This window comes from Colias eurytheme, chromosome 16 (genome assembly GCF_061535395.1).
Source record: "Colias eurytheme isolate Ceu_HAF_F1 chromosome 16, ilColEury1 Martin Lab GWU primary, whole genome shotgun sequence".
Lineage (NCBI taxonomy): Eukaryota > Metazoa > Arthropoda > Insecta > Lepidoptera > Pieridae > Colias > Colias eurytheme.
The window spans coordinates 2787897-2804196 of record NC_142995.1 but is presented as its reverse complement, the minus strand read 5'-3'; the positions used below and the strand labels follow the sequence as shown (position 1 = coordinate 2804196).

General features: G+C 31.6%; 1 protein-coding gene and 1 long non-coding RNA gene across 5 annotated transcripts in view; one reads left to right on the top strand and one right to left on the bottom strand.

The window, feature by feature from the left end:
- The first annotated feature begins 50 nt into the window (after positions 1-50).
- On the top strand, positions 51-1338 carry LOC149901627 (uncharacterized). The gene is made up of 2 exons (XR_016457633.1): positions 51-254; positions 743-1338. It is a non-coding gene; the product is annotated as an uncharacterized LOC149901627 (long non-coding RNA).
- Positions 1339-4080: 2742 nt separating this feature from the next.
- The window catches only part of Aldh-III (Aldehyde dehydrogenase type III), a 38940-nt gene continuing 26720 nt past the window's right edge, over positions 4081-16300 (bottom strand). For 2 of the 4 annotated variants that reach the window (XM_090110660.1, XM_090110663.1), the window contains exons 4-11: positions 15968-16189; positions 15604-15767; positions 14555-14785; positions 11177-11380; positions 10025-10140; positions 7122-7257; positions 6535-6685; positions 4081-4708 (exon numbers count right to left, since the gene is read on the bottom strand). In XM_090110660.1, coding sequence (XP_089966786.1) covers positions 4688-4708; positions 6535-6685; positions 7122-7257; positions 10025-10140; positions 11177-11380; positions 14555-14785; positions 15604-15767; positions 15968-16189 — 1245 coding nt within the window. In that variant the 3' untranslated portion in view covers positions 4081-4687. Of the gene's footprint in view, positions 4709-5638; positions 6686-7121; positions 7258-8931; positions 9048-10024; positions 10141-11176; positions 11381-14554; positions 14786-15603; positions 15768-15967; positions 16190-16300 lie in introns of those variants that run through there. The other 2 variants (XM_090110661.1, XM_090110662.1) reach the window with 2 other exon arrangements.

Here is a 16300-nt window from a genome sequence, read left to right as displayed (position 1 = left end):
GGACTGCTTATCGAACACGCTCATAATTTTTTTCCCATATTTTGAATTATGTTATGAAAAACGTTGCGCGGCAGCCCCAATTCTAGGTGTCAAATAATGTTTACTGCAAAATGGCGGATGTTTATGTTCATTTCGTGAGTTTGTTCTTGTATTTTGGAATTATTCTGAGCCAAAATTAATAGAAATGGTTGTAAATATATTGTGCGCGGTTGCAAAAGTGAATGGCATCCAGGATGTGATATTATATTTCATTCGTAAGTACAAAAAACCATGCATAAACTACGCTTCATGTAAAATTGTAGTTTAGTAATATTTCTACTTTAATTGTTGTTAAATCTGGAATAATAGATCGAAGTTGTGATTATAATGTTAATTTTGATTAGGTTTTTTCCATTTAACATCGTTATTTGCTTATTATTCAATGTTTCATGATTGTAATAAATATTAGACTAGGGTGTCCATACTTTATAAAATTGTGTACATATATTTCGGTATGGTATTTTATATGAGGAGAAGTCTTTCTCCACTTGAGTTAGTTCAATTGGCGTGAAAGTTAATGGTATAAAAATGTTGTTTACTACTTTTATATAATGATATATTGTAAAATCAAAAACTCAAAGTACATACATATATGGTACCTACTGAAATAGAAGCACAAGACAACAGCACAAATTTTGTGTTATCTGTATCTAAATGACATTTTTTTTTATATTTTGCAAATAATCTTCTTTTCTCTTTACAGGTTTCCGTCCAATCTAGCGGAACGTAATACATGGCTAAATATAGTAGAATTAAAAATATCCTGTCTTGAAAAAGTGAAGATATGCAACATTCATTTTAAACCCGCACTTGGCCAGTGTGGTGGATGTGGCTGTAACCTCATAGGAGGCCAGGTCCCAGCAGTGGGAACGTAATATATACGTTACGGGAAATAAAATGTATGGGAGGGTTTAAATTTACATTTTTAGATGTTTCTTGTTATATTTAAAAAAGTTATTATTGTTATTTTACTCATTAGGTAAAGTATCATATCAGTATCATATCGATATCAGTTTAAAGTTTTTTGATACCTGCAATAGTTACGGAATAATCACCTGTGCACACTTAACGATTACACCCTGAATATATATATTTTGTTTTTTATTGTATGATAGGGAAGCGCTAGACCACGATCTCATATTTCAAGTACTCTTAAAACTATTTAAATACTTAAGGGTATGGAATGATAAAAATATTTTCAGTGAACCGATTTCGTTACTTTTTATTGTTATTATCTTATAATTTGCAAATTTGTAAAGGCAGTTGGCATTGTAATGATAAATAAATATTATAAAAACACATTGATATTTTACTTCATTAATTCCTCAAATGACTGGACGTAACGCCAAATTATACAGCAAAATGTTGTCATAATTTATAGCGGTCCTGTGTTCTGAAGATGCATTACAGATAGCGGAAGACGCAAACATGAAAAAACGCTGAAAGGAACATTACAATTTTCCAATGTTAAATACTTGAACATCTATTTTTTATCTATTTGCAAAAACTCTACAGTAACTATATTAGAATAATAAATGCAATTACGTAATTTATTTCCGCCGTAAATCATCAACCATCAATCAATCAATAAATATAAAACTCTCCCGTTACTTAGTGACTGACAGACAACGCACAGCCTAAAATCACTGGACCTAAAGACATGAAATTTGGCACACTCTGTATATCTAGAGTATCCTAAAGGTGCACTTAGAAAGGCTATTCCGAAATCCCCACGGGATAAATGGGATTTTATGTTTTATGACTTCAACGAGGACGAAGTCGCGGGCAAAATCTAGTATTATAGTAAAATTTTAATACGAATAAAATTGATGTATCCGTTATTTTTTTCCTTAATATCCTGAATTTTTTACATTTATACTCACCCCACGGAAATATAGACATACTATATATATTTCCATGACTCACCGTAACTAGAAAGAGACGGAGGGGAAACGATAAGATTCAAGGTCAAATTTTTTGACTTTACTTTTTCTTAGGGAGTGTGGGTTCCATACGTAGTATATATAGTTCCATGGCTCTGAGTAAATGTAAATAACAACCTAGATACAAGGATTTTGTGTTCCCGTGAGCCAACTTGATTTTTATAATACCTACATGAGTTCTTATTTTTATCAGTACACATTTCTTTAATAATTATTCTCTAGCTGTCAACAAAATATAATAACTATTGTTTTTGTAATTAAATTTTTATTCATAGTATGATTTAATTATTGTCCCATAGTAATTTGAATGGTGAATCGCAGAAATACTTAGCCCAGAAAGGGAAAGTATTAAGTAATTAAATCGGTCCAGTATTGGGAGAGGAAACAGGGGACTACGGAACGTCGAATTTGCGTAATTTTCCTAGGTATTATCGGCCCGAGCTGCAGTTGTCCCTGTCGCGCTCTACGGGGGAGGCTTGAGGCATAGCGCGACAGCAATAGATGATAGGAAAACCCTGGAAAACCTAATTTTGAATTCTGTCACTCGTTTTGTTGGCTCCTGTGGTTGGCTCATATGAAGTACAACATAATTCGAAACACATTGAGGCTTGTGTAATTTCGCATTTAGTTCATAACAACTTAATTTATTTAAATTTAGTACCTATACTTTTATATTAATTAACCAATACATACTTTTTTAGTAGGAGTTGGATAACATTTAACAAATAATCGAATTATACATTCTAATACGAATTTTCTTTTATCATTCACCCTGTTTCCTTGAAAACTAATACTTGCTCGAAGGATAAGTATCTATATATCCTTATTGTATCTTGATTTTGAGTTAACGAGGACACAATATTTAAAAATTATGTAAAAGAATCTCGAATTCATTTATAGATTATCTCTGCACTCGCCGCGCTGGTTCAACACATAAATTTCAACCATGTTTCAACCTCCTGAATCCTGATTATGCATACCTAAAACGTGTAACAAATGTTTGTACACTTCATATACCTACTACCACTAACAAGTCTGGGTGCATTATATATAAAACTTTTATAAATAATATAGGTAATAATTTTAAAATAGTCCTCTACATTGTTGACACCCTTGCATAAATTCCTCTATTTTCTGTTGAATACCATGGAAAATAAGGATATCTTCTTCTAATATATAAAATTCCCTTGTCACAATGTTAGTTACCGTACTCCTCCAAAACGGCTGGACTGATTCTCATGACATTGTATGATGTGTGTGTGTATTGGGTAGCTCTGAGAAACGGCCAACATCTATTTTTCATAACCCTAAGTGATAAGAGTAAGGCAGAACAGCTAGTAATATATAAAATAAGGATAAGAAGACTTGCAAAAGAAGGCGTTGCCCGTTGGTGATCGCTTATTATCAGTCGACCCACCACCTCCCGATATTGTGTTGTTTGTTCTTTAAAGAAACTTGGTTATTGGCTAACCAACCAGTAGTGGTAGGGCATTTTCAATGTCACACTTCTTGATGTCCCACATTATGTACTTTTAAGTAAGGTGTAAGTATCTTAAGCAATGGGTTCCAACTTTATTAGACGTTGGACAATTTTAATTGGTAAAATGGTAGACCATGACCTAAGTTCTCATTAGGTATCTTTGAATGCTTCCTGACAATTTATAAAACTTTTGTTTTGGAAATAGTTGTTCATGCGCAAAAGTCGTTACTAAAAAGAACGATTAGTTAGGTACATTTTATGATGTGATTTTAAAAATACCTATTAAAAGATTTTTATGTTACCTACATGTTGGTGGTGATTAGCAAGGGTAAGTAAGGTAAGGGCAGTAATTTAGTTCTTTACTGCTGTTATAATTTTGTTTTTGAAGTATTATTGAACATAAATTATAATTATATGCACGACATGCATCAGTGTAATGAGTACTTAACACGATTACACGAAGCAGGCAGTTGATCATACTTCCATACCTTGAGTCCGTCATTGTATTTCTTTTCTAAGAAATAAGAATTCATTCAAAACTGTTTCAAAACCAAATAGGATATTATTTTTGCGAGCAGTAAACATAAAAACGTAGAAAGAAGAAATAAAACAACCAAAAACAATAAATTGTTCCCACATTTATTTAATAAAAAAATAGATTAAGTATAACATTGATCAAAATATAAAATTTTATAGTTGCATAATTTAGGTACTTACAGAATATAATTATTAAATTATAAAATAATGTTATCGCCCTTGTTAAAGACGAAAAAAGACTAATTATTGCATTTCCCTTATTATTACTTCTTCCATATTTAGTTTTCTACAATATGTTCTAATAATTTCTCATTGATATTATATTTTTTAATTGATAGTCTTACTTATTCTTTTATTAAGATTTAAGAGCAGCCATTATAAAGTTACCAACCGTAAAATTAAATACAAAATTGTTTAAATTTTATCACATTTTAGCATAGTGAAATGGCAAGTCTATATTAAAATAATTCAATCGTCCCCGAACCACCTACTATATTTAAAAATAAAGTGTATTAATATGAAAAATTGTAAATAAAACATGAAAATATAAATGCAAGCTATGTGAGGTCAGCCTTGGCCACAATATTTTTGGACGGCTGTTTAAATTAGTCAAATATTGTGCTTAAAGGTAAAGTTTGAAATATTTTATATCACATTATTTAATTAAAGAAGAAATCGCCAAATTAATTCACATATCTTCTGCTGCGGCCTGAAAAAAGGAAATAGCAATTAATATTATAGAAAAAATAGTTTTAGTAAAGTGGTAGGCGCTACGAGAATTAATAAAAAACGGTCAGTGATTAATTAAATTATCTTAATTCTTAATGTATTCTATGTATTATGATTTATGGGTGTTACATTAAGACAGTGCGCGCACGAGCAACTTTGTCTCCGCAACTAAAAATAGTTGCGGAGACAAAAGTCTCCGCAACTATTTTGTCTCTCCCACCTATGGGCTAGTATGAAAGTACGCGCACGTAGCGACGCAACTCCCCATACAAATTGATGGGAGAGACACAATAGTTGCGGAGACAAAGTTGCTCGTGCGCGCTAGCTCTTAGTATAAGGATTGCTATGTTGAGAAATCCATATGGATACGAAAATAATAAAGAAGAATATATGAATACGAAATTTTTACTATTTTTATACTGTATGTATATTTTTCCTTTTCAAATGTTATTTACATATGTATTTTAAATTTCAAGGAACAGTACTAAAGCGAGAAAGAAATATATATTTTAATCTCAATAATTATACAAAATTACCTATTCATTTAAATATAGGGTGATTCCAACAACCAACAAGCCCTTTTATTTACTTAAATAATGCAAATACATTCGAAAAAGTACATGTAATGTATGAATAAACCACACCCTTTGAATATTTCAAAGTGATCAAAACATAATATGTATACAGTGTGGAAATTTTCGATGTTTCCTTTCAGCAAAATTCACTATCTTCAGTATTGTAAGTACTTTCCCTCCAGGGCCCATCGAAAATTTCCACACTGTATATAGGTAATACATAATATTGCCCATTAAATATTATATTGATCAGACAAGTTGTAAAATAAATAAACTTTCTTTTGAACCTGTTAAAATTATTGAACTAAAGAGTTGTTAGTAGGTAATAAAACCAATTTAGAAGAATATAAATATGTTTAATATGTAAGATAAATGAGTATAAAGCAATGACAATTTCCATTTTTGTACTTCTAACAGCGGTTATTACATATTTTTATGTAACTAACTAAACATTGTATCTGCTCATATCTATAATATTAAACAATGAATACAGAAAAAATAATAGTTCTTATTTTTATAATAAGTATATTTTTTTTAAAATTACTTATCACAACAATATAGAAGAAGATGAATTTTTTTTTTCTGTCTTGGACATATATTTGTGCTTTTGATCTTAAGAATGAATTATATATTATACTATTATATACTATGAACATAATATATTGTATACTCATTATAAAATTGAATATACTGGTGAAATTAAATGCTTTTTAGTGTACGAAGGATAGATTTAAGATTAACCTTATAATATATTTTTGTTTCATTTATAAAAACTAAGTTTACATAATATATTATAGTTTATAACAGAAAATACAGAAAACTGCTGAGTCATTAATCTATGTTTAATTCTTATATTACCTAAACGGTGGTCTTAAATAAATACTGTGAAATAAAATCTAAGCAAACCATTTCCCGATAAAATGTATATAAAGATTAATTTTCAATACTATTTGTTGTATCACTAAATTATAGGTTGGATTTTAAAATGCATTCTACGTTCTTTATTCAATCTTTCTGGTCATATTCTCAATCTATTCAACCGCTTTCTATTTTTTTTACAAATAATTATTATACGTTTAGAATACATTTTTAGCAACTTTTCTGATTTTTTAAGGTTGGAGGTTTCTCTTATACTTTTAAGACCATTTTTTAAATATGTACTATATGTTTATAATCTCGAAAATAAAAATACCTCCCACTTCACAATACACACATTCATTCATTTCTTTACCTTCTGCCACGCGGTGATGCCGTACGCGACTCCCGCTCCGAGCGCAAACATGACCAAGTACGGTAGGAACTTGAGCGATGGCCCGTGTCGTTTGCGCATTAGTGTGGATATGAAGTTTAGCTTCCCGTCTGTGTAGGGTGGGTAGCGACCGCTAGAATTTTAATATTATATTAGAAATACAAAAAAAAAAAATTGTAGAAAAATTCATTGTATTGTTAAGTCTGATTAAAGATCCGACCACTTTCGGCGATACTGGATGAATTTTGAAAAAATTAAGACAATGCTGAGGAAAGTATAGAAATATCCTTTATTTTGGATATTATGACTGGATATAGCTTACAGCTGTCATATTTTTTTGTCAGACCCTGCTATCTCTATAATACTCAATCGTATATAGAATTGTTTTCTAATTAAAACTGCTCCGATTTTGCTCATGTAGAGCTATAGCATCCTCTATGAAATATGAAAGAATAAACTTTATCAATTAATATCTAGAATTCTAACCTAACTTTTAACCATAACTCCAAGTTATCGGCACTATAACTTTTGCCACTTACAAACCCAACCCACTTAACCAAAATACTCACGAAGCCAGTTTCTCCCCGATCGCCGCAAAGTCCTTAACTAGGCAGCTCTTCTTGTGTGTGAATGTATCGAACGACGCCTTGCCGTGGTATGCGCCCATGCCGCTGTTACCCACACCACCGAACGGTAGCGTGTCAACTGTGTTTGTGAGTTTTGGTTATATTTGTGAGTTTTAGTCGTCAAGGATTGTATGTGGACTCAGAAGTTAGACATATTTCGTGGACGTACATACGTACGTACGTATGTATAAAAGTAATGTTTAATGGCTCAAATTGTGTTGGGATTAAAAATGGGACGTTTTTCGTAAATTGGGTAAAGCTAGCATAAGTGTGCAAAATAGCTTGCAATTTTCATAGAAAATAGTCATAAAATTTGACTGTGTTCATGCTTAATTATTAATTGGTAAAACTTATAATATTTTGCTTTGGGAAGCATCTTGATTTGCCTTACCAGAACAGATAATTGTTTTGACTGGGGATTGAACCCAGAACATAATAAAACAATATCACTTGACAAGCAGTATTATCTAATATATAGGAACATTAACAATAGTTTGTACACATGCATAAAATACTTTGAAGTGTATAGCAACTACCAATAGCTATATTTGAGGAGATGCTTCAGTATAGTAAGTTTAAATCATGGACAGAATTAAAATATATATTATTAGACATTAACTTCATCTTTTTATTTGCTTGTAGAAAAATTAAATATATAATTATTTAAAAGTGACATTTCACACTTATGACTTATATGCGTGAAATGTCACATTGACAGTTCAGTGTTAATTATGGAATTTAGAATAACAATAATTTGCAATTGAAACATCTCCTTAAATATGTAGGAAAATAAAATTATAACTATTCTATATACTTAATACTTGTAGTACTACAGGCATTCCGAAGAAGATTATCAACAGAGTGTACAAGCGTTATATACATGTTACTAATAGAGTTGCTTGAAGATTACACATTGCAGTGACAGAAAAATTAATAATTTAATTCTTTCTCGTATATTAACTTTACCTGAGTATTATACAACGAATACACATTAAAACTTACTTCATTCATTATATTATTTCTTTGCGGTTGCTTTTAAAACAGTAGAAGTAATTACCTTTATTTAATTAATTAACTGTAGATCGCTTGTTTAAAACCATTATTTTAATAGTGATATAGAAGGGAGCTTTGTGCTTTTTTCATACGCACATCTATTGAAATCTTTATAAGCCAATTATTTTTCACAACGTAAAATTTACGGTTATTTCCCAACCATCAAAGTTTTATATAAAATATCAATTATAAAGGCATGTATTTAAATTACTACGTTATAACTTAGTTTTTTTTAATAAATAAATAAATCAAATTATAACGATCAATTTAGATTTGATCATCAGGTTTATTAAAGAAAGAGGTTTTTATTACGTTATAACCGTTTCCCATTTATTTTCCTTGTTCTGGTAACTGGTTGTTTGTGAGAAAAAAAAAAAGATTCAATACATTGAACTGAATTTAAGACGCATTAATTTACACCTTCTAACCAAGTTCAAGGTTCAAGATAAACGTGGAAAATTTACAATTTTAGACATAACTACAATAACTTTAATCAGCGCAAAGTCATTTCATTGTCGAACCAGTGATTTGATTTTATAATTAACCTTTCTTGTTTATTATTCGTAGTCTACAAACAATAAGCATTTCAAATAAAATTACCATTCAAATTTTGAATTCAAATATACGCCTTTATTTTTAAATTGTAAAATTTACTCTATGGTTGGGAAACGCTAGTCTATGGTACCAATTAGGTGCGTACCTCCCATTTGCATCATAGTATCATTTATGCACATTCCGCCGCTAGTTGTGTTATCGACAAAACTCGTTCGCACGTTGTCATTCGTCGTGAATAGGTACAGCACCAACGGCTTTTCTCTACAGCCATAAACAAACATAGACCACCACCGTTAATAATCATAGACTAGAGAGAGGGGCATTCGATTTTTAAAGAAGAATTCGAAATTTAAATTTGGAAAAGGGTAGAGAGGTTTATAAATTTTGCATGGAAAATAAGTATTTACAAATTTGAAATAGAAACACATAAACAACCAATATAATATATAGAAAAAATTCCCTTCCAAAGCATCCATGACCGTATTAAGAACAAGCCACCAGTACCAATTTTTACCGCAACAATTGCACAACCAATCACGATTTGGAGTCAAATCCATTAAACATAATATCTACAATTATTAATTGTATACATTAATTTTTATCGAGGCCTATTAAATAAAAATTTAACTACGAGATTAAATAAATTTAATTTATAGTCTGAAATATTGAATTTCCAAATTTTATTTTATCAACCATGAATCATTTTATTTTAAATCCGTTATAAACCAGTGCATGCATACTGTGTATCTCAATGGTTTTACATCTTCTATCAACATTATTAAAACTATTAACCTACTTTCAAGCACATCACAATGCAATCAAAACATAATATGGATACAAACAAGCACATGATCTTGACTGGCTTTGACCTCTAAAACGTGATTTGTGTTGCTAATAAGTGTGATTATGACTAACACATACACATTACATATTCCTCCACCGAAACCTGTCACCTTCGAGCGAGCCATTGCTGCGCAACATCATAAAACCCGCCTGTACTTTAATGTCCTGTTTATCTCATATGTTTTAATACAAATTCGACAATAGGTGTGAAATTTACCTATATAGTTATCACGTCTACATAAACAATTGAATTCGAACAAAAACAAAACACAGGCTGAATAGGCATTCCATAATTTGAAATTCGAACGTGAAAAAAAAAAACAAGACATAAAAAGTACAGACAGCTTTGGCGCCAATTCTATGACGTCACGCGTCAAATCCCGCCCCGTCCTTACCGCCATAGAACATGATCGTATCGTTCACACAGAGACTGCCCGAACGGGTCTGCTCCGTAAACAGTTTATGGATGTTCTTTTGCTTGCTGAACAGGTATAAAACTAATGGATGCTCCCTGAAATGATCCACCGTTCATGTTTTGATACGAATGTTTGCGATGGTAACTTTGGACTCCTAAAGGCTTATTACGTAAGTATCTACTATTACAATAACATTATTTATTACATTTAGGTACCTACTGTGTATTAGATGGCGTAAGCGTAGAGATAAAAAACGGTAATTTATATTATGTATTAAACGATATTATTCTTGGAAAATACTACGAGTTTGAAACTTCATTGTAAAATAAATAAAACACTTTAGAAGTCCAAACAGGTTTAACCGATTATGATTGGTGCTACCTCAACTTAACACAAAACACACGACTTTGAACAATAAAATAACATATTAGATAAAAATCACACAAAACTTTCCCCAAAAAACAATTTCTCCCATCTAGTTGTGGAGAAAACATTTTATGAATCATAATTAAATAAAAAAAGGAAATTGCTCCGAAAATTATTTTATCTTCTAGTGTTTTATTAAAATATTTTATATTCATAAAATCTTTTCATTGAACAAATTTTACCTTAAACGAACAACACAAAGTCGAAAAAATTGAAGATCAAAAAAAATATTATTAGATTAGATTTTCCACCCACGAGGGAATTATTCTATAAATTAAAAAAATCTATACCTTTAATACCATTAAAACAAAAGCACAAAATTAAAAGCAGTGACTTTACATTTTGTGCCGTAACAAGATTGAAACAATCTTGTAAAAGTGAAATGTCGTCAAAACGGACACTGATACCAAATAATCTACTTATTAGATTTTTTTTATTAGACTATGCAAAATAGTGTTATATTATAATGACCCCAGTAAATTCAAAATGTTTATCGAATGTTATGAATCCCAATGCTGAAGCCGTTAAGCGCCAATATTTTAGGCCAATGTATGACTAAATGACATTGAAATTTGCCCTTAATATCTACAGATTTATTTATTTAATCAGATAATGAAATTAATAATACGATTTATATATCAATTATAGATTAGGGATAAGACTAGTCTATAAATAATTCTGTAGATGTACTATAGATAGACTTACCTAGCGTTTATGAATTTGATTGCTTCGTAGGCGTTTTCTATAGGCACTATTGGTAGGATAGGGCCAAATATTTCGTCCTCCATGATTTTATCGTTAGCGGAGACATTAGTGAGTATTGTGGGTGATACGTATCTTTCCTGTGGGTCACTTTTACCACCGATCGCCACTTTGTCTTTGCTGGCGTCCAGTAATGATTGGATACGACTGGAAAAGAAAATTGTTTTTGGTTTAAATAAATAAATAAAACAAATAAATAATTGTTGCTATTATGGGATATAATGTATTTCTGGTTATCCGTTATAGGTTTTAATGAACTGATTTTTATGGAATATTCTGGATAATTTGGAAGGCAGGGCAAGATATTATAAATAATATTTCATCATAATATTATAATGTAGATAAGTAGTTACTTGGATATTTTAATTATATGCGAACGTGAATAAAAAATAAAACTATGAACATGAATGTTAAGGTCATTAACAAGGTATTTCCTATATTTTAAATTTAATATTTAGTAACCTACTTTGACCTCAGTATATGTCTTATATTTTAAATTATTTACTATAAAATATAACGATTTCTTTCAATATTTTTTCACGGTAATAAGAGTGAAAATAGCATCACTATAATTTTCATCAAAGGTATTTCAACAGACATTTTATAATCACATAATATTATAAACACCCATCACTACATACTACGGCCACACTACCGTGATATGCAAATAATTATTGCCACAACTTTAACAACACCTAGGTGTAACCACGACTTATGGCCATAATTCTACAATGCCAATCAATATGACAAATGGCGGTAGGCAATAGCCCCGGCGGCGGTATTCTTTCGCACATCAAAGAAGATTACCGCGGTAATTATTGCGTATGCGGCCACACTACCGTTTGTCCAGTGTGCAATATGAGCTCACCAGCGACGCACGTATCGACATGGAGTATTCAAATGAAAAAGCGCTCGATGGCGCTCGAATTTTTGGAATTATATTCCAATCCGAACCATCTCTTTGGGATACCCGACAGAAGAACTATAAAAATCGCAGTGTACCTACTACACATCGATTTTTATGTCGGATTAAACAAAATTTATCATTTCCAAGTATAGTATAATAGATGATATATATAATAGATGATTTGAAAAAGAAAAAAGAATCCTTGATGAATTATTACAGAAACCATAATATTATATATTAATTAACTTATATTTTTTGCTGCGGTAAATGCCAATAATTACCGGCATATCTGGGTAAACTCTAGTGTAACCACACCAGTTCATGCAGTAATTTAGACGGTAATTTAATGCCATAATTATTGCGGTAACAGCCCGGTAGACGGTAAGGTAGTGTGGCCGTAGCATAAAACAAAGTCGCATTCTCTGTCCCTATGTCCCTATGTATGCTTAAATCTTTAAAACTACGCAACGGATTTTGATACTTTTTTTATAGATAGAGTGATTCAAGAGGAAGGTTTTAGTACATAATTTATTATGTACTAGACAAAGCGGCCGAAACCGCGGGCGGAAAGCTAGTATTAGTTTAAATTCAAGTTCAAGAAATAAAAACAAACATTAATTTTACCAAAACCGAGGTCATGCAAACAGGTATTTGATACAATTTAAAACGTGTTATATAATTTTGCTAATTTGTTTATCTGCACTTATAATAATTCTATTAGGCTTGAGATAGCTATAAGTAAGTAAGAAAGTATAAGTGTAAAATGTAAATTACTACTGATACTGATTATTTATAAGGTAGGTATCTAGCCCAAAACACATGATACGAAACGTGCAAGTTTCCGATATTTTTGCGCTGTTTTCATTCCGTAAATACCCATTAGTATTAACATAGGTACTTAAAATGTTAATAAGTGTAAGTAATGAATAATTATAAAATGAGAAACAATCAAGAAAATAAAAAAACAATAGTAAAGTTTTTTGCGGCATTACATTTTAGCCACGTGAGTGTCAAGACAATGAGAGTCAAACAAATGACATTTCTGAAAACCAAGTAGAAATAACACAATTATATTAATTAACTTTTAACCAGGAGTATAAATATTAAACAGCAATATTAATTATTATACAGGAGAGACCGATTAGCGCAAACTCAGTAGGTATAAAACGTCACCATAGTAATCATTATGGTTTTTTTTCTGTAATTGCTCTTACAACGAAAGATTACTAGTCACTACGGTACAAAGTACAGTGATTATGCATTATTTAAAACCGACTTGACAATAGCAGGATCATTACGACACAATTTTTAATTATAGGCCATATAATCGAATCTCGAATCTCGAAGAAAAGAGATGTATTTACGTTACGTTCGTTGTTTGTCACGTTGTTCGGCAGACGTGTGGATGGCCCTTACATTTAAGGAAATCATTAGATATCTTTTATTGTATCAAAATCTAAACAGACAGTTTAAAAAAATAGTTATCTAAACACTGTCGAAATATAGCTCGTTAGACAAATACAAATACTCGTCCTTGTTTTTAGCCACGCAAGAGAATCCGGGAATTTGGATAATGCATAGTTACACAAAAAAATTTAAAAGATAAAAAAGGCATACCAATACATATTAATTTACTAGCTTTCCGCCCGCGGCTTCGCCCGCGTTTTCAGAGAAATAGCTCCCTTTCCCGTGGGATTTCCGGGATAAAACCTATCCTATCTCTCAAGTTTGATCGAACTGCACATGGTGTGCGAATTTTATTATAATCGGTTAAGTGGTTTAGGAGTCCATTGAGGACAAACATTGTGACACGAGATTTATATATACATATTAAGATGGATACGATGTAGGTACCTATAGAAAATCGTCCTAAAACACTTATAGGCTTTAGTCACAACACGATTCCAATAAACAGAGTGGAGACAATTACACAATAATTACTCCTACCATTTGATATATTATAGCACCGTTTTAATGCTATTAGAAATATCATTATACTATTATAATATGATAATTTTATGATAGTGTATTAAATGGAAGTTTCGCTAAGTGCTTCGTTGAAAAACTATTTTGATTGCATAATATAATGTTAGTTTAAAAAGGCAAAACATAAATAACAATAAGAACACAAACCAGTCCTATTTCTTAAGAACTCATCTAACACTGGCAAATATAAAACAGACAGACAAGCAGACAGCGAATTCTCAGTAAATTTCCTTTCGCTTTTGTGCTTTTTATTGAAATGAAACTTCTTTAGGCGCCTTCAGAGTAAAATTTTAAGGTCCCGTCATGGCAATACCAAAGAAGTTTCACTTCTGACACACAAGCTCACAATCTCGGCACACACGCTCTTTTTTTAGTAGGGAATTCTTGCCTAAATAGTAAATATAAGAAAAATGTCAGTAAAAACTCACCTAAAATGCCTATCATTAATAATACGGCATAGATCGGGCGACTTCTGCGGATCCTCCCCGTACCATTCCTTCAGTATCTTCTTGGCTTGCTCCACGAATTTGTCCTGTACCTCCTTGGAACAGAGTATATAATCCGGTGCGATGCACGTCTGGCCCACGTTGATGAATTTGCCCCATAGTATTCTTTTGGTTGTCACCTCCATGTCCACTGTGTTGTCTATGTAAGTGGGGCTGGAATTAAAGGATAATTTTTACACGACTGCGAAAGGAGAGTAATGTTTTTCGATGTATCTATGTATATTTCTTTGGCAAGCTCTACAGCCCAAACTTCTGGACTGATTTTTACTTATAATATGCCGTTGTTATCATCAGAATGGTTGTAGTGACGTATAAGTTAACAGTTGGGTAATTAAATAATATTCATAAATATATTCTTGTTTGTAATTTTATTTGAATGTATACTGTTAATAGTTTTAACGTTGGGAACGAGATAATAATTATGTTTTTCTACATATAATACAAAACATAATATTGTAATAAATCGATTTAAAGAAACATGTTATTAATAATATTATATCGACAAAGAGTCGATATAATATTATTTTAGATCACTTATAAGTATAGTATAAAATTGTCCACATTCGACCTTCAAACCTAACCGTTAACACTCTGCATTGTTGGTAAAGAATGACTTGCATGCACATTATAATTTTCCATTTACGTATATAATGCACTGGACAAGACAATACAACGTCAATTCATTGTATTCCTTCTTTAGAATTCTATTGGTTTCACTTTCAATAAACGTACGTTCACCTTTAAGATGCGTACAGATTTATAGTACACACACACACACAATTATTCATTTGTAGTGCTCATTGTTAATACTACACAAAAAGTGAAAATAAATAAAACTTTGTACTATGTAACAAGAACTTTAAACCAAGGAAGTTTCATCATTCCGACACAAGACCTTTCGTTCCATTATTAGAAATATGGAAAAGTTTATATTTTATGTGTGTTTGTCTGTGTGTATGTCTTTAACTCACCTCTTGCCTCCCAGCTCCAATGTGACCGGTGTAAGGTTCTTAGTAGCCGCGCTGTAGACAATCCTGCCAACATTCGTGCCTCCCGTGTAGAAGATGTAGTCAAACCTGTGCTTTAACAGTTCCGTTGTTTCTTCTGGCCCTCCCTCTATTGTTATTATTGCGTCCTAGATGAGAATTTGGTGTTTGTTAGCGCATTACGAAATGTCTAAGGATTTTTTGTTCGATGCATAATGGAAAAAGCATTGAATGACTATTTAGTAGAACCCTTTTTTTCTAATGATTATGATTTTCAAGTTTTACCTTAAAAAGATATTTATTTATTCTACTAGAACTGCCAAAAAAACACAAGTAGTAAAGCACTCACACTGTCCAAATATTTAGGTAGTGTCTCCGCCACGAATCTGGCTGAGGCCACAGCAAGTTCACTCGGCTTCACGATCACAGCATTACCAGCGGCTATGGCCCCAGCCATGGGGAGCAGCAGCAGTTGCAAAGGGTAGTTCCATGCTCCGATGATAAGCACCAGACCGTACGGGTCGTTGTATATGACCACATCGTCGAGTACGTTGACGAACGTCTTCGGTGGCTGTTGGGGAGGTTAAAACACATATGAGCAGAGCTCTTTACAAAATGATCGCCTAAAGGTTTTTTAGGGTTTTTTTGAAGTCGAAGGTACGGTAAATAGTAAATAATATGT